General features: G+C 37.3%; 1 protein-coding gene and 1 long non-coding RNA gene across 2 annotated transcripts in view; one reads left to right on the top strand and one right to left on the bottom strand.

The window, feature by feature from the left end:
- Positions 1–14,998, top strand: part of zgc:171482 (zinc finger protein) — a 71,886-nt gene extending 56,888 nt beyond the window's left edge. Inside the window, exon 7 of the mRNA XM_026933003.3 lies at positions 10,509–14,998. Within this exon, the coding sequence (XP_026788804.1) occupies positions 10,509–10,533 (25 nt within the window). The 3' untranslated portion in view covers positions 10,534–14,998. The remainder of the gene's footprint in view (positions 1–10,508) is intronic.
- Positions 550–22,118, bottom strand: part of LOC117596359 (uncharacterized) — a 38,140-nt gene continuing 16,571 nt past the window's right edge. The window contains exon 3 of the long non-coding RNA XR_004577499.2: positions 550–1,345. This is a non-coding gene — a long non-coding RNA (uncharacterized LOC117596359). The remainder of the gene's footprint in view (positions 1,346–22,118) is intronic.

The raw sequence follows: 22,118 nt of genomic DNA, 5'->3' as shown, positions 1-22,118 counted from the left end.
GGAAAAGCGTGATTCATCACTCCAGAGAGCGCATCTCCACTGCTCTAGAGTCCAGTGGCGGCGTGCTTTACACCACTGCATCCCACGCTTTGCATTGCACTTGGTGATGTGTGGCTTGGATGCAGCTGCTCGGCCATGGAAACCCATTCCATGAAGCTCTCTGCGTACTGTACTTGGGCTAATCTGAAGGTCACATGAAGTTTGGAGCTCTGTAGCAATTGACTGTGAAGAAAGTCGACGACCTCTTTGCACTATGTGCTTCAGCATCCGCTGACCCCTCTCCGTCAGTTTACGTGGCCTACCACTTCGTGGCTGAGTTGCTGTTGTTCTCAAACTCTTCCATTTTGTTATGATAAAGCTGACAGTTGACTGTGGAATATTTAGGAGCGAGGAAATTTCATGACTGGATTTGTTGCACAGGTGGCATCCTATGACAGTTCCACGCTGGAATTCACTGAGCTCCTGAGAGCGGCCCATTCTTTCACAAATGTTTGTAAAAACAGTCTGCATGCCTAAGTGCTTGATTTTATACACCTGTAGCCAGGCCAAGTGATTAGGACACCTGATTCTGATCATTTGGATGGGTGACCGAATACTTTTGTTAATATAGTGTATGTGGATGCCTGACCATGTCCCCCATATGTGATGTGTTCTATTCTTTACATGAAACACACTGTCAGAACTTAAGCTTCAGATTTTCCTTGTGGAATAAAGTGTCAGCAAATATTCCAGTTTTAAAATTATGTTGAGCATAATCCTGAAATTGCAGGATTGGCAAATGGCAAATTTTCCATTATTAAAGGAAAATTTTCAACTACTTGTTTTATATTTTTTATTTTCAAATGTTTTGAGCTTCTGCTTTTTATTTTTTTTATATTTAAGAAATTGGCTTGTTGTATTAGTAAATCACAGTTCAGTTAAAACTATTGATGTCTAATTTTATTTTTGACCATAAAAAATTGTCTCCGCTGATTATTATTTTATTAGTATTAGTTTTATTATAACATTATATTAGTTAGCAGAGACAAAGGAAAATATTCAGAATAGGACTATTTGTGAAGAAACACAATCAGTTAAATTAAGATCAATCAGGGCCGATGTGAATTTAACACATTGTTCCATGTCTAACAAAAAGTGACATACACACAAATTGGATATGTAGGTTAGGCCACAGACACAGTGTAATGGCCAGGCAGAGTTAATAAGCACTAATCAGCTCCACCTGGTCCAGTCTGTTGGTGATCTGGCAGAGAGGTGCGTCACTCCATGCCCCCCTTGTTGTTACTCCCTGTGCCCTGCAGTCAGGTGGCCAGATTGTTATCTCCAGTCATGAACATCAGGCAACCTGCAGAGAAAAGAGCAATTTTATTTATAATCACCAAGCTCCTCTCCATGCTGCCTCTCAGCTAATCATGCTTACTGACCTTAGTACAGCCATGCTGGGCTCAGCTCCCTTGATCTGGAATAAAGGAGCCAGGCTAACAGGGTCAGGCCCGGCTGCACTGCCAGATTAACTTAGTTGTGCTTATACGCCAGTGGCTAGTACTGTCCTCCACCGGGATGCTCACAGGGTGCCACTGCAGGAAAGAATGGCACTTTGCCTGAACCCCCTTCTGTTAAACCTCACTGTGACCCTCAAGCCAATACCACCAGGACATGGCCATCATTTGCATAAATGTCACACTTCATATAGCACCACAGTCTGAGTGTGCATGCTCAGCCACCCTGCTAATGCTGGAACAGCTCAGCCAAACACACCCCATTGTCCTCTGTGATTCCATTCAATGTGTGTATCTGTCAACTAGGGGTGGTTTGAAATTTTCATGTTATGATAACCTATTCATGGTATCGTGATAATAATTTATCATCTAAAACCACACAAGCCACTGGTTAAATTTAAAGTAAAATTTATTATAAAATCTTTGTTCACTATATGACCAAAAGCATGTGGACACCTCATCATCACACCCATATGTGCTTGTTGATATATATACACATACAAAACAAATGGCTGCAAGGAAAGGTGTGCACTGAGTAAAAAAATTTAACTAGTGTGGCAGTATGCAGTGCTGCTTAGCCAAAAATAGATGTTTGTTTGATTATGATGTGCAGTGCCATTTTCTTCTACACATTTGATAGCCATTGTGTACAAAGTTAGGAACATGCTAACATGTTTACAGCAGTAGTGGATTATATAGCAGTCAGTGTAGTTGGGTTTGTTTTTTTCCCCAAGCACCTAGTAGTTACCATAAAACCCCAGATACACACATTCCAGTTTTTACCACGGCTGACTTGACTGTGGTGGAGAGACCAATGGGAGGGTGTTGCAAAATTTTTGGGTAGTCACAGTCTACAGTCAACATAAGGCTTGAGAACCACTGGAGTAAGGAACTTGACTGGGTATAAAATGAAAATGTAGGTGTTGATAGATGCATTTTTATCAGTGTCTTGAAAAGGTCACCAGTGAGGTAACTGTCTGATCATACACTGTGAAACCGTGATGCCGTAACAACCCTACTGTCAACTGTAAAGTGGTCTGGTGTTAGATAAAAGAGCCAGTATAAAAAAGCATTTTAAAAAGCCAGTTAAGCTCATGTCTGTCCTTACAGAAGAGGCAGATTTAGCTTTGAAAATTTCCATCCAACACATTTATCACTACAGAATAAACAGCAGTATTGACATCAGAACAGTGGCTCAGTTCCCTCCTGTATTTACAACCATTTATCAGGACATTTGCTGCTGCTCTACTAGTAGGCACATTTCTTGTATCGCAAGCAAAGAAGAATTAAAGCTATGCATGTGGGTGCTGAAAGCACTTGCCCTTCAATGATATATACCTCTGCCCACACCAAACACACAGACACACACACACAGACACAAACACGCACACACACAAAACACACACACACACTTTTCTTTCCTGCTAAGCTTGGCTTATCTCCTTCGCAGCCGAGGAGTACAGGCCTGGTCTGCTGTGATTACACGCCTGTTATCTTAAAGGCGGCCAGCTCACCACCTGCTACGTAACTTTGTGGACAGGAAAGTGTGCTTCTATTCAGGGTCTGTTCACAGTTCAGCACTTTCAGGGGATTTTACTGCCATCCCAGCGGCTGAGATGTAGATAATGTAGTTATTTACTCGAAAGCACATAGTGGCCAAGAGCAGAAATACTGACAATAAAGCATTTTACTGCAAATGGTCAGGAAGAAGGAAGACAAGCTGTCAAGGGCATGATGGGGAAGATGTAGTGTGTCACAGATTGTGCTTAGAGCAGATTCAGACTGCTTAGAGCTATATGGATGAAGAGCAGCTTCCGAGAACATGTCATCTTGGACAAGAGAGAGAGAAATGGGTTCTGCAATACTGAGAAATGAGGAAGTGACTTATACAGAGAGAATACTGGGCTGTTTAAAGAGCCATGCTGATTGATTAAATGAGAACAGTGTGATCTGAGTGTTCAGTACCAGTGTTTAAATCCCCAGCTTCACCCATTTATCTCCTGGGATGTCTGGAAAAAGATATGGGGTTCCAGCTCAGTGGCCTCTCTCTACCTGTGTAATCACTCTGTCTGGGATGCATACTCCCACTACACTGAGGAAGCCCCTGGGAGGAGGCCAGCGGAGGCGGAAAGATGGTGTTCCTGCTGCCAAATAAAGACCTGTTCTGTTTTCATCAAAGCGAAAAGAAGGCACAGCAACCCAGCTTCTGCAGTGAGGACAGAACTAAGATGCACAGAGATGGTGACACAAGCAAGCTACTAACTTTTTTAAGGCAAAAGAAAATGTAAATTCCTTACTAAAATGTTCCCAGGTAAAGACTTTCTTTTTTTTTGGTTAAGCAAAATGTCCAATATTCAACTAAATGCTGACTAAACATGAAATATGATGTGGTATCAGTAAAATTATATCCTGCTTAAACCAACCGTTGCTTATTTTTCTTCTACTGTGTCAGTGGCCCATTTTATCTTTAGCTTTAATTTTAGCATAAGTTTGAAACACTTGGTTTTAAAGCAGGAATGTTGTGATAGGTTGCAGTATAGAAAATATGAGTTCCTCGATGTGGAGAAATATGTTGCGTGCTGTTTTACTGCTTTTACTACTTTCAAATGTCTTTCTCACTAGTGCAGTCTATTTAAAATAAACCACAAGGCAGCAGTTCTGAGAGCTCGAGTGGGGTTCTGTGTTAGAGCCTCATTTATGCACTGCAGTAACATGTGATCTTTACTTAGCAGCTCATCACAAAGAGTGACTCTTAAACCCTGGAACACTTGCAGTGCAGCTGTGCATTTTTAGCAGCATTGTGAGTTCCTGTCTCTTCTCTTGCTTCCACCACTAGGAACAGACTAGAAATAGACTTTCAGCTTTATTTTAAGAGGTTCCACAAAAATATGGCATTTACCATTTAGGAATTACAGCCATTTTAAGCAAAGTACTTCCATTTTCAGGGGCTCAAAGGTATTTGGACAATTGACTGACAAGAAGTTAATTGACCGGGTGCAGTCCATTCCCTCATTACTTCAAGACAAATGAAGCAGATAAAAGGTCTGGAGTTGATATCAGGTATTGAGTTGGCATTTGGCAGCTGTTCGACTGGAGCTACCAATATGAAGTCCAAGGAGATCTCAATGCAAGTGAAGGAGGCCATCATTAGGCTGAGAAAACAACATAAATCTATAAGAGAGATAGCAAAAACCTTGGGTGTGGCCAAATCAACAGTTGGGTACATTCTTAAAAAGAAAGAAAGCACTGGTGAGCTCAACAACATCGAAAGGCCTGGAAGACCATGGAAGACAACTAAAGTGGTAGATGGCACAATCCTTTCCTTGGTGAAGAAAAAGTCCTTCACAACATCAGCAGAAGTCAAGAATACTCTGGAGAAGGCAGGCGTATCATTGTCAAAATCTACAATCAAGAGACGCCTTCATGAATGTAAATACAGAGGGTTTACAACAAGGCTTATGTTATGTTATGGCAAGGGCATGTATGACTGCCAATGCCAATCTGAGTTTTGAGAACATGGGCTCCAGACTTCAGGCAGTCATTGACTGCAAAGGATTTTCATCCAAGTATTAAAATTATGATTATATTTACAATTATGTCACTTTGTCCAAATACCTTTGAGCCCCTGAAAATGGAAGTACTTTGCTTAAAATGGCTGTAATTCCTAAATGGTAAAGGCCATATTTTTGTGGAGCCTCTTAAAATAAAGCTGAAAGTCTACACTTCGATCACATCTTGATTGTTTTATTTCAAATCCATTGTGGTGGTGTATAAAGGCAAAATCACAAAAACTCCGTCATTGTCCAAATACTTCCGGACCTGACTGCATGACTTCATATGTAAAGAACTTCATCAATCAGTTATGAAACTAAACTCCTGTTATTCACCTCCAGTATTCTGCCCCTGACTGTATCATATTGTGTGTTGCTATTTCTGTCTTAGGTACAATATATCTTTACTCAATAACTTCTTCCGTGAAAATAATTGTATCTATGATGGTAAATGGGAATGTCATGAATTTAACATTGCTTTCTGAAGTCTTGGTTTATTCTTCAGAGGGTACAGGCTCTTATTTCAGTGTTGTCCATCAACATGTCGAGTGAATGGAAGTTAAGGATGTCATAGAGTAATATGTACCAAGCATAACAAATGGTCTATACTTAATTAAAATGATGTTGGGTAAAATGAGCAGATGATAAAAATTTGACCACATAGGAGTGCCCATTCAGTAGCCAGTACATTGCAGCATGAATCATGAAAGTAAGTATAACATAAATTAAGATAGATACATAATACGTAAATAGTAGTTAGATCTTAATATTGGCTTTGAATGCCTTTCCACTTTTTGAATGTATTTACATTGTCCAAAATGTGTTTCAGGATGAAATGTTATGGTTGTTACTACAAATTATCTGTCAGAAACGAATGAGTTTTACTTTTGTCTTCTTGTATGTAGAATTCAGGAATAATCTGCCTAAAGTGCAGTCAGGCGTAGTGTGAGGGCATAGCTTTAAAGATAATACCCTTCAGTCTCCCTGGGATCTGTGGGCCACTGAGCCAGACTCTACCCTCAATGTACAGCCCTGAGCAGGCTGAGTGAGTGTCAACTCATGTATGGAGCTTTGGCGGTGAGACAAGTGGTTGCCTGACAGTCACTGAAGATTAGGTCCTTGTGGAAAAATGGGCATAAAGACACTGGCTGTAAAAAACGATTTCTCTCCCTGTCCTTCAGCAATGGGCCTTTAATCTCTGTCTCCCTTTTTTTTCCATAATCGCCTAAAGTCTGGCAAAAGACAATCTCAGCAGTGCACTGCATGTGTAATGTTTGATTCTAGAAGACTGATGAACAGTCTGACATAGATCATTGTGAGCAAACATTACTTGTATTTTTAAGATACAAAAAAAAAAAAAAACCAGCACTGTTTTTTGTGTAATCCTTTATTTGAACTGACTTAAACTAAGGAAGAGAACATTCCAAAAATCTTATTAGAGAGGTGACTTATATACTGTAAGTGTATTGCTACTAAACTTCCACTAAATGGCCAACAGCAATACAGCATAATTTGAAAAATTCATATTCGTTCTTTAATTTTGACTCCAGTATATTGTGGCAGACAGCTAAAATAATAATAACTTTGTTAGTGTCCAAATATTTATGGACCTGACTGTATATATATATATATATATATATATATATATATATATACATACACACATTCAGGGAGAATGTCTGTAATTTCTCTCATAATGTCTGAGTCCTTAGGCTTTTTTACAGTGTCTAAGGGAATCGGATACTGGAAAACACATTCCACCTTTACAGAAGATTAAGTTAAAGTTAAAAGATTAAGGTTTTCGACTTTAATAGCATATCATATAGATTTGGAAGAAATGTAGGCCTTGATGAGTGACTCATTGTAGGTAAGCCAAATTCTATTAACTACTCTGAAAGCAACCAAGCAAGGACAAATTGATTTCACCAGCTTAAGGGAGCCACTGGAGTGAGACAGGCTGTGTAACATAAGCACAGGTTGGTAACAAGTCTGCCCAGCAGAAAAGTACATTTATCCAGGAGTTGTGACAACTCCAGCAGGTATTGGAGTCAGGTATCTCCCTGATGTTACAGATGGCAAATGAGAGCAATAGATGCTCATCTGTCATTACCCCAAGTTTCCTAGTGGACCTTGATGATAATAACAAGGACCAGCTGAGCTTGATACAAAGGTGTGTTGACAAGAATCTCTGTCTTTGATAAAAATCAATGTCAGTATCAGGGCTCACCTACTGAATCACATTTTTCAGTTGGGGTGAAAGATGTCCTTTTATGTCAGGTATTATCAGTTGTTTTTCAAGTGCTTTTAAATGCAATACATATTCCCTTGGTGAATCTGCTCATTCCACATAATATCACTGCTATAGATATAATCAGGTCACCTACCATTATTTTAACAATATACAATTTGGATTCATCTATCTAATACGAATGCAGTTATGGGAAGTTAAAAACATTTAGCTGTATGCAAAAGTTTTGGCCAAATGACATATTATGTTGAATTTTTTTTAAGAGAAAAGAAGTAAGCACACCCTCTTCAAACTATTTGTTTAATAAGATTTTTTTTTTGCAAATATTGATCCACAGTTATTTTATATTTGATGAATTTGCAACTGCTTTTTGTAGCTAGGAGTCTTTTTTATCCTTTATTAATGAATTTTCACCTACTCTTCTTTGCAGAAGTTCTAGTTCTGAGATGGTCTTGGGCTGTCTTGCATGTACAGCATGCTTAAAATCTACCTATATATTATGAAGGGTACTGTGAGGGCCATTCTAAAAGCTTCAGCTTACATTTCTTGAAGTAGTTCATAGTAGATTTTGAGGTATGTTTTGGATGATTGTCCTTTTGCAGAAGCCATTCTGTTTTCAGCTTCAGTGTTCTGACTGACAGTAGTCACATTTACATGGACACTTTTTGTTTCAATCGGAATGAAATCAATCAGATTGATTAATCCAATCGCAGTGTTTACAAGAACGCTGAATAAAGTAATCGGGTTGATATGCGCGTTTACATGACAGAATCTTCTGACATGCGCACAGTGCGCGAATACACGTTTCCCGCCGTTCCAACATGCAGATACTAGCAGCCGCTCTCTTGCCATTGCTTCTTTTTTTTGTTTTAAAAAGCAGACTTAACATTTGCCTATTTCAGCTGCTAATTAGAAGACGACGAGCGCGTGATGTGTTGTGCGGTACTGCGTGTATTTATCAAGCAATTAAAATGCCCCTTCCCGGGCCCAGAACAAGGCGTCTGTGGTTGAGGGTCCAAAGCAAGGACCGGTGGGACAACGTCGTCTTGCACCACTTCACAGACGAGGAGTGGAAGGAGAATTTTAGGATGACACGACAGTTATTTATGACACTATGCTCAATGGTGAAGTGGTACATGGCACCTGGTGAGGCTACGGTCAGAGCCCCAATACCGCTGACAGCCGTGCGCCATACGTCATTACGTGATTTGTACGTCATTGCACATGCGCAGAACTATCTGGTTTCATTTTCAATCCGATGAAGTGTTTACACGTCCTCTCCATCGGATTAGAAAAGGTTTAAACCACCCCTTACGATCCGAATGAAATTTTAATCGGTTTTGGCCAATTCATTCCGATTGACGTGTTTACATGTGACTTTTTAAATCTGATTGTGCTTCTAGTCCAATTACGATCGGATTATTAGTGTCCATCTGATTCTAGAATTTTTTTGATATTTAGTAGAATCTATATCTAATCTTATTCTTCCATCTACCCATGCAATGTTTACTGTGCCACTGCTGACACACACAACCCCAAAGCATAATAGATCCAACCCCACGTTTAATAGTTGTCAAGGTGTTCTTTTCATCAAATGCTGCTTTTTTTTTTCCAAACATACCTTTTGTGGCCAAAGAGTTCCATTTTTTCAGTCACTTCATCAGTCCACAGCATTTGTTTCCAAAATGCCTCTGGCTTATCTAGATATTGTTTTGCATAGATCAGATGTTCACTTTGGTGATGACGTCACTTCTGATGATTCTTCCATGCAGATCATGTTTGTGCAATGCTGCACAGTAGAATGGTGCACCACCTGTGCACCTGTGTCACCTAGACTTTCCTACAGATCTTTAGTGTCATATGGGGATTTTGCTTTGTCTTTCTGGCCAGCATATGGGCAGTTCTATCTGAAAGTCTTCCAGATCTTGCCTTGACTTCCACAGTTCCCCTTAACTGCCATTTTATAATGACATTTTGGACAGTGGAAATTGTGATCTAGAAGCATTTTGATATCTTTTTATAGCCTTTCTCTACTTTACAGGTAACAATTAGCTTCATTTTCAGATCCTCAGTCAGCTGCTTAGAGGAGCTCATGGTTGTTGAGTGTTAGCAGTAGGTTTGAAGAGTCAGAGAATTTATTACATTCTGGAATTGTTATTGCTAATGACAATTCTTGACCTGCCTAATGAGTCCAAAATGAGTCAAGTTAATTAAGGTCTGAGACAAACTTTTCCACATGCCACAATTACTACTTCTTCCTATTTTTTAACTTCATCACATATAAAGTAACTGTTCATTAACATTTGCAGAAAAATGTTATTTGTTAAAATAGTTTGCTGCAGAGAATATGTTTACTTCTTTTCATTTCAAAAATCAATAAAATATGTAATTTAGCTATTGGTGCCCCAACTTTTGCATACTACTGTATTAACTTAAAATACGCCCAAAGAGACATTATCCTGGATCCCTCACATTACAATCTGGCATATGGCTGGAAAGAAACCTGCACTGCAAAAACCATTACACACTCTGTGACATTCATGCATTTCCCAAAACAGCAAACACCACCATGTTTCCTGCTGCCTAGGAAACATTCTGTGTGACATTTTTTCCTTAACACTGGGAAGAAATTAAAAAGAATAGACAAACAAAGAAAATATTGCCTGTAAGTCCAAGCAGGAGAAAGATCTACAGCTAGGTTTATTAAAATTGATGTTTCTGTCAACTTAATGAAAAATGGGTTTGCATTTATTACTTTTCAAACAAGTCTTTTTAAATACAGCTGTCAACCAGGTGAGCATAGTGATGTTCATATATAGACCCTTCACATATGGACAAAGCATTGACATCACACTAAGGCAGGCAAATATTATTGCACTGATATATATAAGAAACCTTGTAGTTGTATGCAAAGAAACTGAAAGACTGGGTCCCTCAGGTCTTTGTACACCCAGCACTGTTCTATAACTTGCATATAACTATATAAACATGGTATACAGTATGAACATTTATCAGGAACTAAACTCAGTCTTGACCTATCTGACTCTATGTGCAACTTTTTACACAGGATTGGACAAATTTTCATAACGTGGAATGATTGTGATACTGAAATAATTCTTCACTCTGTTACCTTCTTTACTGTTTGCAACTGTGTTACAGTTTAATTCTGTTTTAGGTCTTTAATACTATATTTTTCTGACTCTTTTTCAGTCTTAAACAACAACATCAGCAATGAAAGTTATTGCTGGACATATTGAAGGCATTGCTGCTGAAGCTCTGAAGAAAACAGGAAATGGATGTACTTGCAAACATTTGTGGAGATGCGCAGACATTAAAGGGACACCTCAGACAATACCTCTATCTGTCACTGAGTTTCTTAATACCTTAGAGGCTCCTGGACTGTTTTGTGCTTCATGTTTGTATTCTAGGTCAGTGTAAACTCGACTGTCATGAGCTGGGAATAAACACTGTTATCCTGTAGGACTAATGTATGAACTTCATGTCAAATTGATGTCAATCTGTGTTACAGTGGTTCTGATAATCACAATGGCACTAATCGTGTACAAGCACTAGCCTGAAAAGACAGGGTCACTGAGTATTTTCTTACATTCACAAAGTCTATATAATTAATACAAGTATGTAATTATCTATGATTACTGTCTTTTCCTTAAAATCTGCAGTCACTGCTTTGGTGAGCTGTTTAGGCATTTGGAAATGGAAAAAAGCACAAAGAACAGGAGGTTGGACATTTAATGAATGCATTTTCTTAGGCAGTTGTCTTGCTTGTGTTTAAATGTTTCTAGTAATGGTCAGTGATAAAGCAAATAGACTGCTTGTGTGGGAATTTTAGTACAGAAGTGGACATAGACAAGATTCACACACAGATCACATTATTTTCTAGTTAACAAAGCTATTTAGTATAAACCATATTCACTATGAAGAAAACATTCCTACAGTTCTCTGCAAAGTAGTATTGCAGAGAGTGGATTTAGAGCTACTGAGTGTATGAAGCTATGCCTTACTTCCTGTCCCAACAGATTCATCATTAGCAATGCAAGTATTTTCCTTCCCATTAGTGGTTAAGAGGAAGCTTGATAAGTGAGTAATGCTATGTCAATATTTTGAATTCACATTTACACAGTTTACTACTGAGTTGTTGATGGCATTGAGCTTTGTGTACTTTTAATGATGTCAAAAGGACTGCCTTTAGTGAACAGAAATTTGCAATGTTTTCTTCTTCAGAAAAGGTACAATTTTATGACTTTATTCAGGTGGCGGATAGTTTATGCAATCAAATTATTAACCACCACAATGGTTCTGTTTTAAATTGGTTTAATTATGCAAAAAACTGTAAATAAATAGTATCAGGAAAAAAATGTTTTAAAGCCCTTAAGTGTTATTATAGGAAGACTGTAATCTTTCAGGTGTGGTATGAATTGTCTGCTGCATTCAAAATCATTTGTGGTTGAGTTTATTCATTTGGGATGTTGTGCCATCAGATCATGGACAGGGACCTCATTTTCATAGGTATGTATGTTTATACTACAAAACATCTTAATAATTCTGTCTGCAGCTATGTGGATGTTATAAATGACATTAATGTTAAATGGAAAACATGGACAACTTTTCACTAAATCAGGGTTGGGGAATGAAAGAAATTCCGTTCAGAGGATTTATTCTCACAGCTTTGTACTACTAGACAGTACTTCATCAGCTAGTTGCCGGGGTAGACACACTGTTCCACCTTATCTCCGTGTTTATGCTGTTTATATTGTTGTGATTTTCATCTTGTGTAATGAAATTTCAAATGAATATGAAACTAAATGTGTAGTTGGTTATGGTCTCAATGGGGTGAATCAGGGGTACGATGTACTAAAGAGTCAGAGTCCAATACTGTTTGGTAAATTTCCTGCTGTAACACACTTCATTAACATGGTCATTAACTGCTGAGTTAAGGCAGATGTTGAGCAGGTCAGCCAGGTGAAATCATGTCAAACTGTGTTGAACTCCTGAAGTCTGGTGTCTGGCATTCCAGGTCTAAATTGTGCATTTATTGGTTGCACAAAACATATTGTATATTTATGAAAAATGATATAAATGGACAAAGTATGCTACAGAAAGGGCTCAGGTATAAAATATGAGAAACTACCGGACACACTGAAATACACCTGATAATCTATTTATTTCTTTCAAATAAGAAATAATAATGAATAATAATCAGCTTTATTTTTATAGCATGCTTCATGCATAAAATGCATCTCTAAGTTAGTGCTTTACAAGAAAATTAAAAAGACATTAAAATATATAACAATAAGAATCAAGTAGGGGGATAATATGGGTAACAATAATAATAAAATATAAATCATTAAGAAAAAAACATGAGAAAAACAAGGATGTGAGTAAAAGTAATCATAAAAATAAAAGTAAAAGTAATCATAAAGATTCTGATCTTATTTGGGAAACTGTTCCATTTCAGGTGCATAGAAACAGAACGCTGCATTGCCAAATCTTGTTGATTTTGGGTAAATTGAGCCTGCAGTGCTATAGCACAGTGAATTATTTGGTGCATAGGGGGATAGACAATCCATAATGTATGATGGTGCTAATCCATTAGGTGTTTTAAAAATTCCAATTTACAATGCAAAAAATTATCGTATACATAGAAAACAGAAGAAGGGTGAGTATGGGTCAATATGGAACATCATACAGAATGTCATGGTTTTAGGAACAATCACTAAGCAAAGGATTCCCTAACTAGTAAGTATGAATAAAACCACTTCCCTGATGTACAACCCACTTTTCATGTCTGTCTAGTAATATAGAATGATCAACAGTATCAAAGGCTACATTGTCCTGATCAGCATTGAGTCTCGGGTCATTAACTACCATTATCACCACTGTTTCTGTACTGTGACATGATCTGAACCCTGACTGTTTTTTTTTTTTATTGTTATCACTGTCATTACAACTACTCATTTAGCTACTAGCTGAACAACAGGAGGCAATGTATTGCCAGTATTTTGAATAGCATTGTGCAGCATCTTGAAGGAATGCCCTTCAAGAGACAAACAGCACATGCAAAACTCCACACAAACACTATTTGCTATGGCACCATGCCACCCAATCTTGAATCAGAGACTTAATAAACAAAGCTTTACTCAGTTTTGAAGAGTTCAGTGATTTGGTTTTGATTGACAGCTTGCATTGAGAATCCACGATATTCCTCTTACGCTCCAACCTACATAGTTCATAACAATTATCTTGTAGTATTCAATTCAATAACCTTTACCATGCACCAGATAGCACAGAGGTGAAGACGTATAACTGAAGTACAAAAGTTCAAATTCTTTCTTGTTGAGGTTTGAGGTATTTTTATGCCACCTGCTCTTGCAGAATCTGTGACCACATTCACCCTGCAGACACTCTTGACCACTTCTACCTACTCTTGCACATACTTTGATCATTCCTGCCCACTCCCATAGATACTTCTGTTTGTATCCACCTACATTCTTTTAAAATTTAATCAGTTGCTCCAATCCCCCAAAATACATACAAACAAGCCTTAAGATTGGCCAGACCACACTTGGATCAAATTTATCTAGCAAAAAATAAAAACAAATTCATTTGAATAGGAACAGACACAGGATGCAATAAAGAAATTAGTGTGTGATCATGTTGCTTTGCACTGAGTTCATCAAGGTGAGCTTTAATGCGATTTAAATGAGCAATTCAGCAGTGAGTGGCAGATGGCCTTGAGATCCATTATGGCCATTAGGAATATTTGGTGATACATTTTGTATTGGTAAACAGTACATTGGTGTTAAAGTGCTTTGGAAAATATTTCATGATATTTTCTCTTTTTGTAATTCCTTATAATGCTAATATTTTCCACCCCTAAAAGAGTACAGCTATGAACAGTGTTGTTGAGGCTACCGGGAAATGAACTGTATGTGAAATTGTTGATTGCATAAAACCTGATTGCCTTTGTTGGACACATACTGAATCCAGTTGGGATCCAACTGGAGCAAAGCAAGGTCTGGGCAGTGTTTGAATGGCAAGTGCCCCAGATGATAAACCAGTTATTTAGAGGATTAGGATTTGTAGGATTTGCTAGCTTTTACTGGAGGTTTATTAGGACCTTTAATAATGTGGCTTCACTTACCGGCACTGCACTGTTTTGTATGCCATTATAGAAATCTAGGGTATATATATATATATATAAGTTCACTGTATTACATCTTGCTCTCGTTTTGTATTGGTGGCTAACCTTAAACAGGAAAGTAGAAGAATAAGTGCAGTTCTCTTCTGTGCCTGCTGGAACCTTTAAGCCTATGTCTGTTGTCTCATGTTGCCTCATGTCTGTCTCATGTTACTGATCATTCTCTTCTACCAATCAAAGTATAATAGCTCTTCAATATATGCCATCAGTGGTATGAATGTCCACAGGAGAAGAAGGCATTGTAGGCATTGTAGACACTGTCTTTTGAGAGAATTCTCTGCTGCATCAGGAACAATGCTGTGGAAGCAGGGTATTATAATCTGTCACAGTTCAACCCCATTCCTTCTGCCTTGAATTCTAGCCACATTCCATTAAGTAATGCTCTACTGATATCTGTCTTAATTTTCCTTGGACTCTTTTGCCTGGTTTCTGTTTACTGCATTGGACTGGTTGTTATTCTCAGTAAACTTTCATACCTAGCAGCCACAGTCTGTCTGTGTGTTCATTAGACTCACGATTTGACAAAACATTATTTCAAATCAGGATGCTTGACACTCATGTCATATGTATCTGGTAATGTAAAACAGTAGTCACACCAGGCATGTGTAAAACCCTCCTGACCTGTTCACTTGAATGGAAGAGGACTAATTTTGATTAATTTTGCTTTCACCTCCTACATGTAATTTAAGCCCACAAATCAGACAGTCTTGGAAGTGGGGGTCACATCTTTCTGGAAGACTCTACATAGAGGAACTGTATATTATTAGTGTTTCATGGCACCCTATTTTATACAACAGAAGCCTGAAGGACTAGAAAACCAGCAATAAACAGAAATCTGACTGGAATCCGGTTAGGCATTGCTACAAGATTATCTGGCAATTAGTTACTGGATGCTAACAAGCTCTAATGATCTGGCTAAATGACTTCCTGCTAATAAGAAATCTGCAGTGTGAAAATCTGGTGTGACTTCTACTTAATTCTATAACTATTGATTGGCTACAATTCACCATTTAGTGGAAGAGCACTTAACAGCCCACTCGCTGAGACAAATCAACAGCTTGCATTGAATTACCTAGCCTGTCAATTTCACAATAATGCCTCTGATGAGCGCAGTATTACAAACTCCAACATATCAGAAATTGGCACAGACAACAGAGTCTTATCAGCTTGTGGTGTTTTAGCTGTCTCTGCATCAAACTATAACTAATAATTCCTTTTCCATTCAGCTGCATGTTGCCATTGTTTACTTTGAAGTTCCTGAGAAGTCTCTATTGTAAGAAACTGCATTATAAAAAGTCCTTGACTAATGGAGCTTTTCAGGGAAAACATTTTTTCTCTAATCCATCAGCATTAGCTATTATTATGTACAGTACAGCACAAATCTCACCTCTGCACTGTAACTGCATTGTTTGCGCTAGCCAAATACTGCTGTGCGTTTTATCTAATGTACCATTTTTCTCTTTTCATGCCTGCATTAAAATCTTGTTCATGCTTTGACAGTGATAGCAATGTTCAGAAATACACTATATCGCCAAAAGTATGTGGAAACCTGACCATCACATTCATATATATTCCTTCCTCAAACTGTTGCTACAAAGTTGGAAGCACACAATTTTATAGGACGCTGTTGTATGCTGTAGCATTACAATGTCCCTTCACTGGAACTAAGGGGCCCAAATTTGCTCCAGCATGACATTGCTCCTGTGTACAAAGCAAGGTCCATGAAGACATGGTTTGCCAAGGTTGGAGTGGAAGAACTTGAGTGGCCTGCACAGAACCCTGACCTCACTGAACACCTTTGGGATGAACTGGAATGCTGACTGCACACCAGGCCTCCTCGCCCAACATAAGTGCCTGACCTCACTAATGCTATTGTGATTGAATTGGTAAATTTCCACAGCCACATTCCAACATCTAGTGGAAATGGAATGTTCACAAAGCACATATGAGTGTTATTATACAGTAAGTTTCAGATTATACAGTATATATATTATACAGTAAGGTCAGAAACAACTGTAATTATACAGAAGCTCAATTATATAGAAACACTAATTAATTTTATGTTTTTTTTATTCATCGCTAAAGACACTAAGGCTACAGTTACATTCCATTTTAAAATGCAAAAAAAATAAATTCAATATAAGAGTTGAGGCTGAGTAATGTATTTTTCATAGGAAGATCTGAAGGTTGCCGTATTGATTTTTGAGACTGTCAAATCTGAAGGTAATTATTTTTGTTCTTTCTCTCCACAGTGGCTTCTAGCAAAATAGGCTATATCTCAGCACAATTAACTTCATATGAGGTTTTAGGAACAATAAATTTTCCTCAGAAATGCAGACTCCACATACCTGAAGTAACTGAACTCAGAGAAAATCCAATCGAACATTTTGGTCACAGTCAGAGGTCTTGGCAGAAAGTTCTAACTGTAATCACTTAAAATCTTTGCCTTCTTTATGGTCTCTTTAGGCTGTTTAGGCTGCAATGAACTGAAATGCTAATATCACTGCTCTTTAACTGTACTCAGTGACACAACAATCCATGTCTTTGGTTTTCTAAAGTTTTACCCTTAGAACCAATGTGTTTTAACAATAATTAAATTACCATAAAGGTGCCTCTGAAGGGACAAGACCCACCCCAAAACTCTAAAACATCACAACTGTTCTGCCCACAGCATTTTCTTTTTCAATCCAAATATCTGAGTAGTTAAATCATCCTTTGATAATAAATTGTATATTTGACCTGGAGATTGTTTCAGTTATCATTCTTTTTTTTTTCAGTGTCCACATACTGTATGCATGTTTGGCATGAATTGCTTTTTAGATGTAATATAACTTTAACCTATTGCTGTAAATGTCAATGTAAGCATTTATACTAAAATAGAATAACAGGTCAAAAAAGGAAAGAATAAACAGACAAGAGATTGAACTGTTCAGTATTTGTATGGTGGGACACTAATGACCACTGTAAAGAAATACCATACACTAATACAGTCAAATTTCATCCATCATTGTGTAACAGCCAGTGTACTGAAAGTAAGCAGAAAAAGAGAAGTATATAGTTCCTCATCTACCATTATCTACCATTTCACTCTGAAAGGCCCTTAATATCTGATTTGCATTACTTGCTACTTCAGACTTGCTGAAGCTGAAGCCAAACTGTAATATAGTACTCAGTTACATCAAATGTTTACAAAGAACTGTTGTCCAACTGGGACAGATTAATCTACAGCTGTCAGAGCATACTAATATTATGCCAAATCAGCCCCAGAACAGCTAGCAATGATTGCTTTAAAAGCAATTTAATGTCAGTCTAGAGTCTCCAGTAAACATTCACATTTGTAGTGCTGGATTGTGCAATTCAAACAGACAGGTGGGTAATATTGGATTTGGGTTGATCATAAATACTGTAGAAATAAAACTGATAGCTTCATCTGGAAATAATGGATGGTGTTTGTGCAGCTTGCCATGGTTCTGTGAATAACATGTAGTTGATGCGTTTATGCATACTGATGTGTTCATTTTTTTCTTTAGAGACGGGTAAAGGAGGATTCTTTTTTTAAAAAAAAAAAACATCATTTAAACTTTAGTTAGAAATTGTTGAACTAGGCCATGGATGTTTTGAACAGAGGGTGGGGAACACATTGTTTCAGTATTAAAAACCAACAAGTGAGATTCTCTGTTTAGAGCTTATTGCTGAATTACTGCTGTACTTCATCAAACAGTGTTACTGACAGCACACACAGATGTCAAACAGCGTGTAACTGTGAATTTCCGTCCTGGAGCTCTCAGTTTCTTTTTAAATAGTTACTTTAAGTTCTTGATTCATTTTATACCAACTTTTGGCCTTTAAATAACAATATTGTAAGAGAGGAGTAAGTAATTAGCTATGATATTATACAGTATTTACAAGGATAAAAAAAAATACACAGCAATCTCTGAATGAGATACGAGATGATGGATAAGTTAATGAAAATAAGATTTGTTTAATATCTGCAGCTTATGTCTTCAAATGGAATGTATTCTTGGTCTGTGAAAAGCAAAAGTAAATACCAAAAGGGATTTGTCATGAAGTGGACAGATGCAAGTGCCGGTTTACTGGTTACATTAAAACCAATGGAGCAAACAAGCAGGCATGAATTAGACAAGACTCCATTGGTACATGTGAAGCAGGCTACATTATATAGCCTAAAACATGTGGACACCTGACCATTTGGATTTTGTCCATCTTATTTTTTTGGGTTAGCATGTTACAACTTAAATATTGTACAGAAATCTGTCTGACTTTAAATTGTCTTGTCATGCATGCGTATTTACAAAAGATGTGCAGCTATGTGCTACTACAATCCATCTGTAACAGGTTACATATTGAAACATTTAGGGCCTTACTTCAGAGTTTATCTATAATATTCATATAATGTTCATATTCATAAACAAATTAGAGTAGTGGTTCTCTGAAAACACATCATTACCTCTCATAACTGTTGTTAAGATGTTTTAGGATGTTTTTCTTACAAATCAGTTGAATTTTTAGTAATTATGAGCCATAATTATTACAGTTAAGGAAGAGAAATGATTACATTTAGACTCTTTGAAAAAGAGACATGTAGGATATGATGTGTGAGCTAAGCAGAGTTTCAGAAACCTAATTATTCAGTTATGCAAAGAATTCTGATTGCTCACAGATGGAATTATAGATCCCTAAACAAGAATCATTTAAAGGACATTATTTAATTCATTTGAGTCACTTGCAATTTCTGAAACAATACCAATATTACATTAAAATATTCCACTGCAGTCTTATGTAATGCAATACAAGGAAAATGACCCATTGTGAATGGTTAAAGAGTTTGATCAAAATATGTTTAATTAAACCAAGTATTTAGCCACTCCAAGAACAGGCCAGTAATGATTCCCCTGATTTCCAGGAAAGTCCCAGAAGCTTTTAATTTGCTTCTGTGTCCTAAATACAGCACCTTATTTCACCCCTGTATGAAGCAGTTGGATAGATCATGAAAAAAAATGGAAAAAAAAGCTCCACAATTTCATAACTGAAAAGCATATTTATGTCTGCTGTGCTAGTGTGGTAATGTTTTTATTATATGAAAATGCATTTCATAACCCTACTATTTTTATTCATCAACACTTGTCTTTTCTGCACATTTCAAGAAAGTACTTAGGCCTGTGTTTGTACATAGGGTCATCAAATGTTAGTCCCTACAAGACCCGAAATGCTGAAACATCAATGTCAAGTCAGCTTTGGACTATGTGTGGGTGGAATATGGGTTAAAATAAGCAAGTGGAATATTTATCTAATGTGTATTTATATATATATATATATATTATATATATTATATATTTATCTAATGTGTATTCTGTAACAAACTTTAGCCAGAGGTTCCCTGAAAAGCAGCTTTAAAATAGCACAGCAGCAGCCTGGTATATTTTAATATACAGAAATTTATGAGAAAGAGATAGAGAGAAAAAAACCTGTCTCTTTCTTTTTTTTTTTTTTACATTACCTGTCATATTTTAATGTGTCTACCTTTACAACTCAATTAGAATATTTACTACAACTTCCATGGGATGTTTTTTCCTGGGAACAATGCCCACAAATTGGAATTGTAACAGGGAGCCAAATTAATCAATTCATAAACTGTATATGGAAGATTAGTGAAACTCTAGAATTTAAACATGTCCTGCCCAGACACCAGAGAAATGTTACACATATGAAATGTAAACAAATACACCTGCCTGGTATAGAGGCACAGTGGGTATCATTGCCATCTCACAGCTCCAGGGTCTCCTTACTGTCTGTGCAGGTGTCCCACATGTTCTCCCCATGGGTTTTGTCCAGGTTCTCCTGTTTCCTCCGACCTTCTAAACAAATGCTGGAAGGTCTGACTACACTAAATTGGTTATGAATAAGGATGTGAATATGTGTGTGTGCATCCAGGGTGTATTCCCACTCATGCTCATTGTTCCTGGAATAGGTTCAGGATCCACCACAACACTGATTGGAATAAAGTGTTTACTGAAGGTGAATGAACAAATTAATGAAATATTACACAAACATAAATAGCTTAGAATATTGTATATGTTAATATACAAAATATTTCAAGTTTAGGCCTGAGAAACATTCCCACATAATACACATTTGACAGACATCCTTATCCAGAGCAACTTGCACTTATGTCATTTATATAACTGAGCAGTTGAGAGATAAGGGCCTTGCTCAAGTGGCAGCTTGGCAGGGCTAGGATTTGAACTCATGGCCTTCTGATCAGGAGTCCAATGTCTCAAGCGTTAGTCCAATGTCTTAGTCCAATGCCTATGCCGCAATTATGCAAGAAGCTTAACCCAAGCAATGCCAACTTTTCTCAAAATAAAAAACACTAACCTTTCACACTAACCTTTCACTAACGTGTCCCAGTCCACTGAGCAAATTTCTTGCAACCGCAAACACAATTTGTTCAACACAATGGTTTTATCTATAAATTTGTTTCTTTGTTTTCACACTGACATTTCATAGATTTATGCTAAATGAACGACCATGCTAAGCTTTAATTAGAAGCCTAAATTAGAAATCCTCAAAAAACAGCAAAGCATACTAGAACAAAATACTTAGATATGCTAATAGAAAGGGTAAGAAAGAATTTGTTAGTTGCATCCTTATGACAAATATCGCAAGGTCATCAAGCAATTATTTTCCATCTTAGCTTCAACATTCATCTGCTGCAGAACAAAGGATCAGTGGCATAGATAGCTATAAGACAAAGTGCTTCAGCCTGCAGAAAAGTGGAAGACTGCTATTAGAGATTATTTACAGTACGTTATACAGGTTTTGTATAAAAAGCATTTAGCTATATCCGTTTCTGCACTTCCCCAGGCCTCTTTTGAGGAGATGCTTTTTCTAATCAAGCCTACGATCATACTTTTTCTCTTTTTTTGTTACACACAGAGAATGCTTAACTGTCTACACAGCACAGATGGAATTTTGTCATGCTTCATGGGTTACCTTCAGCTGTGGCTCCACCACCCCCTCCCATGAGAGAGAAGAGCACTGACTACAGGGAAAACTGGGGCAGGTAGTTTCATTACACTAAACCCAGAGACCAAATCCCTGCTGGGAAAACTGAGGAATATGGCCTATATTTAACTGCCAGCTCCTGCATGTATAACATTAGAAATTCTGGATTCTGCCCCATGATTAAAGTTTATACTGATACCTACCTATAATACATGGCAGGTTACTGAACACTTATAAAAGCAGTGTTCAAATAATGCTTTATAGGAAGAGATTTAATATATTACAATACAAAATGTAATAATATAATGAATTCACAGAGATAATATAGCAAAAGTCCAAATCCTCCTGGATGCATCACTCAAGCAAGAAATGGTTTGAATAAAAGCGGGAACAATACGTTTTTTTTCTGACTTAATATTTTAGTTAACGGAGATATGATTTCTAAGAGTTATAATCGTCCTCTTTCATGATAGAGCTCAACAACCAATATAATGTAATGTAATAATGTAATTAAGAAGAACTGGCTTCACCCTTACCTGATATATGTAAGGAGTATATTAGAGACATCTAAGCCT

This window comes from Pangasianodon hypophthalmus, chromosome 3 (assembly GCF_027358585.1).
Source record: "Pangasianodon hypophthalmus isolate fPanHyp1 chromosome 3, fPanHyp1.pri, whole genome shotgun sequence".
Taxonomy (NCBI): Eukaryota; Metazoa; Chordata; class Actinopteri; order Siluriformes; family Pangasiidae; genus Pangasianodon; species Pangasianodon hypophthalmus.
This window is presented reverse-complemented; position numbering and strand designations above follow the sequence as displayed.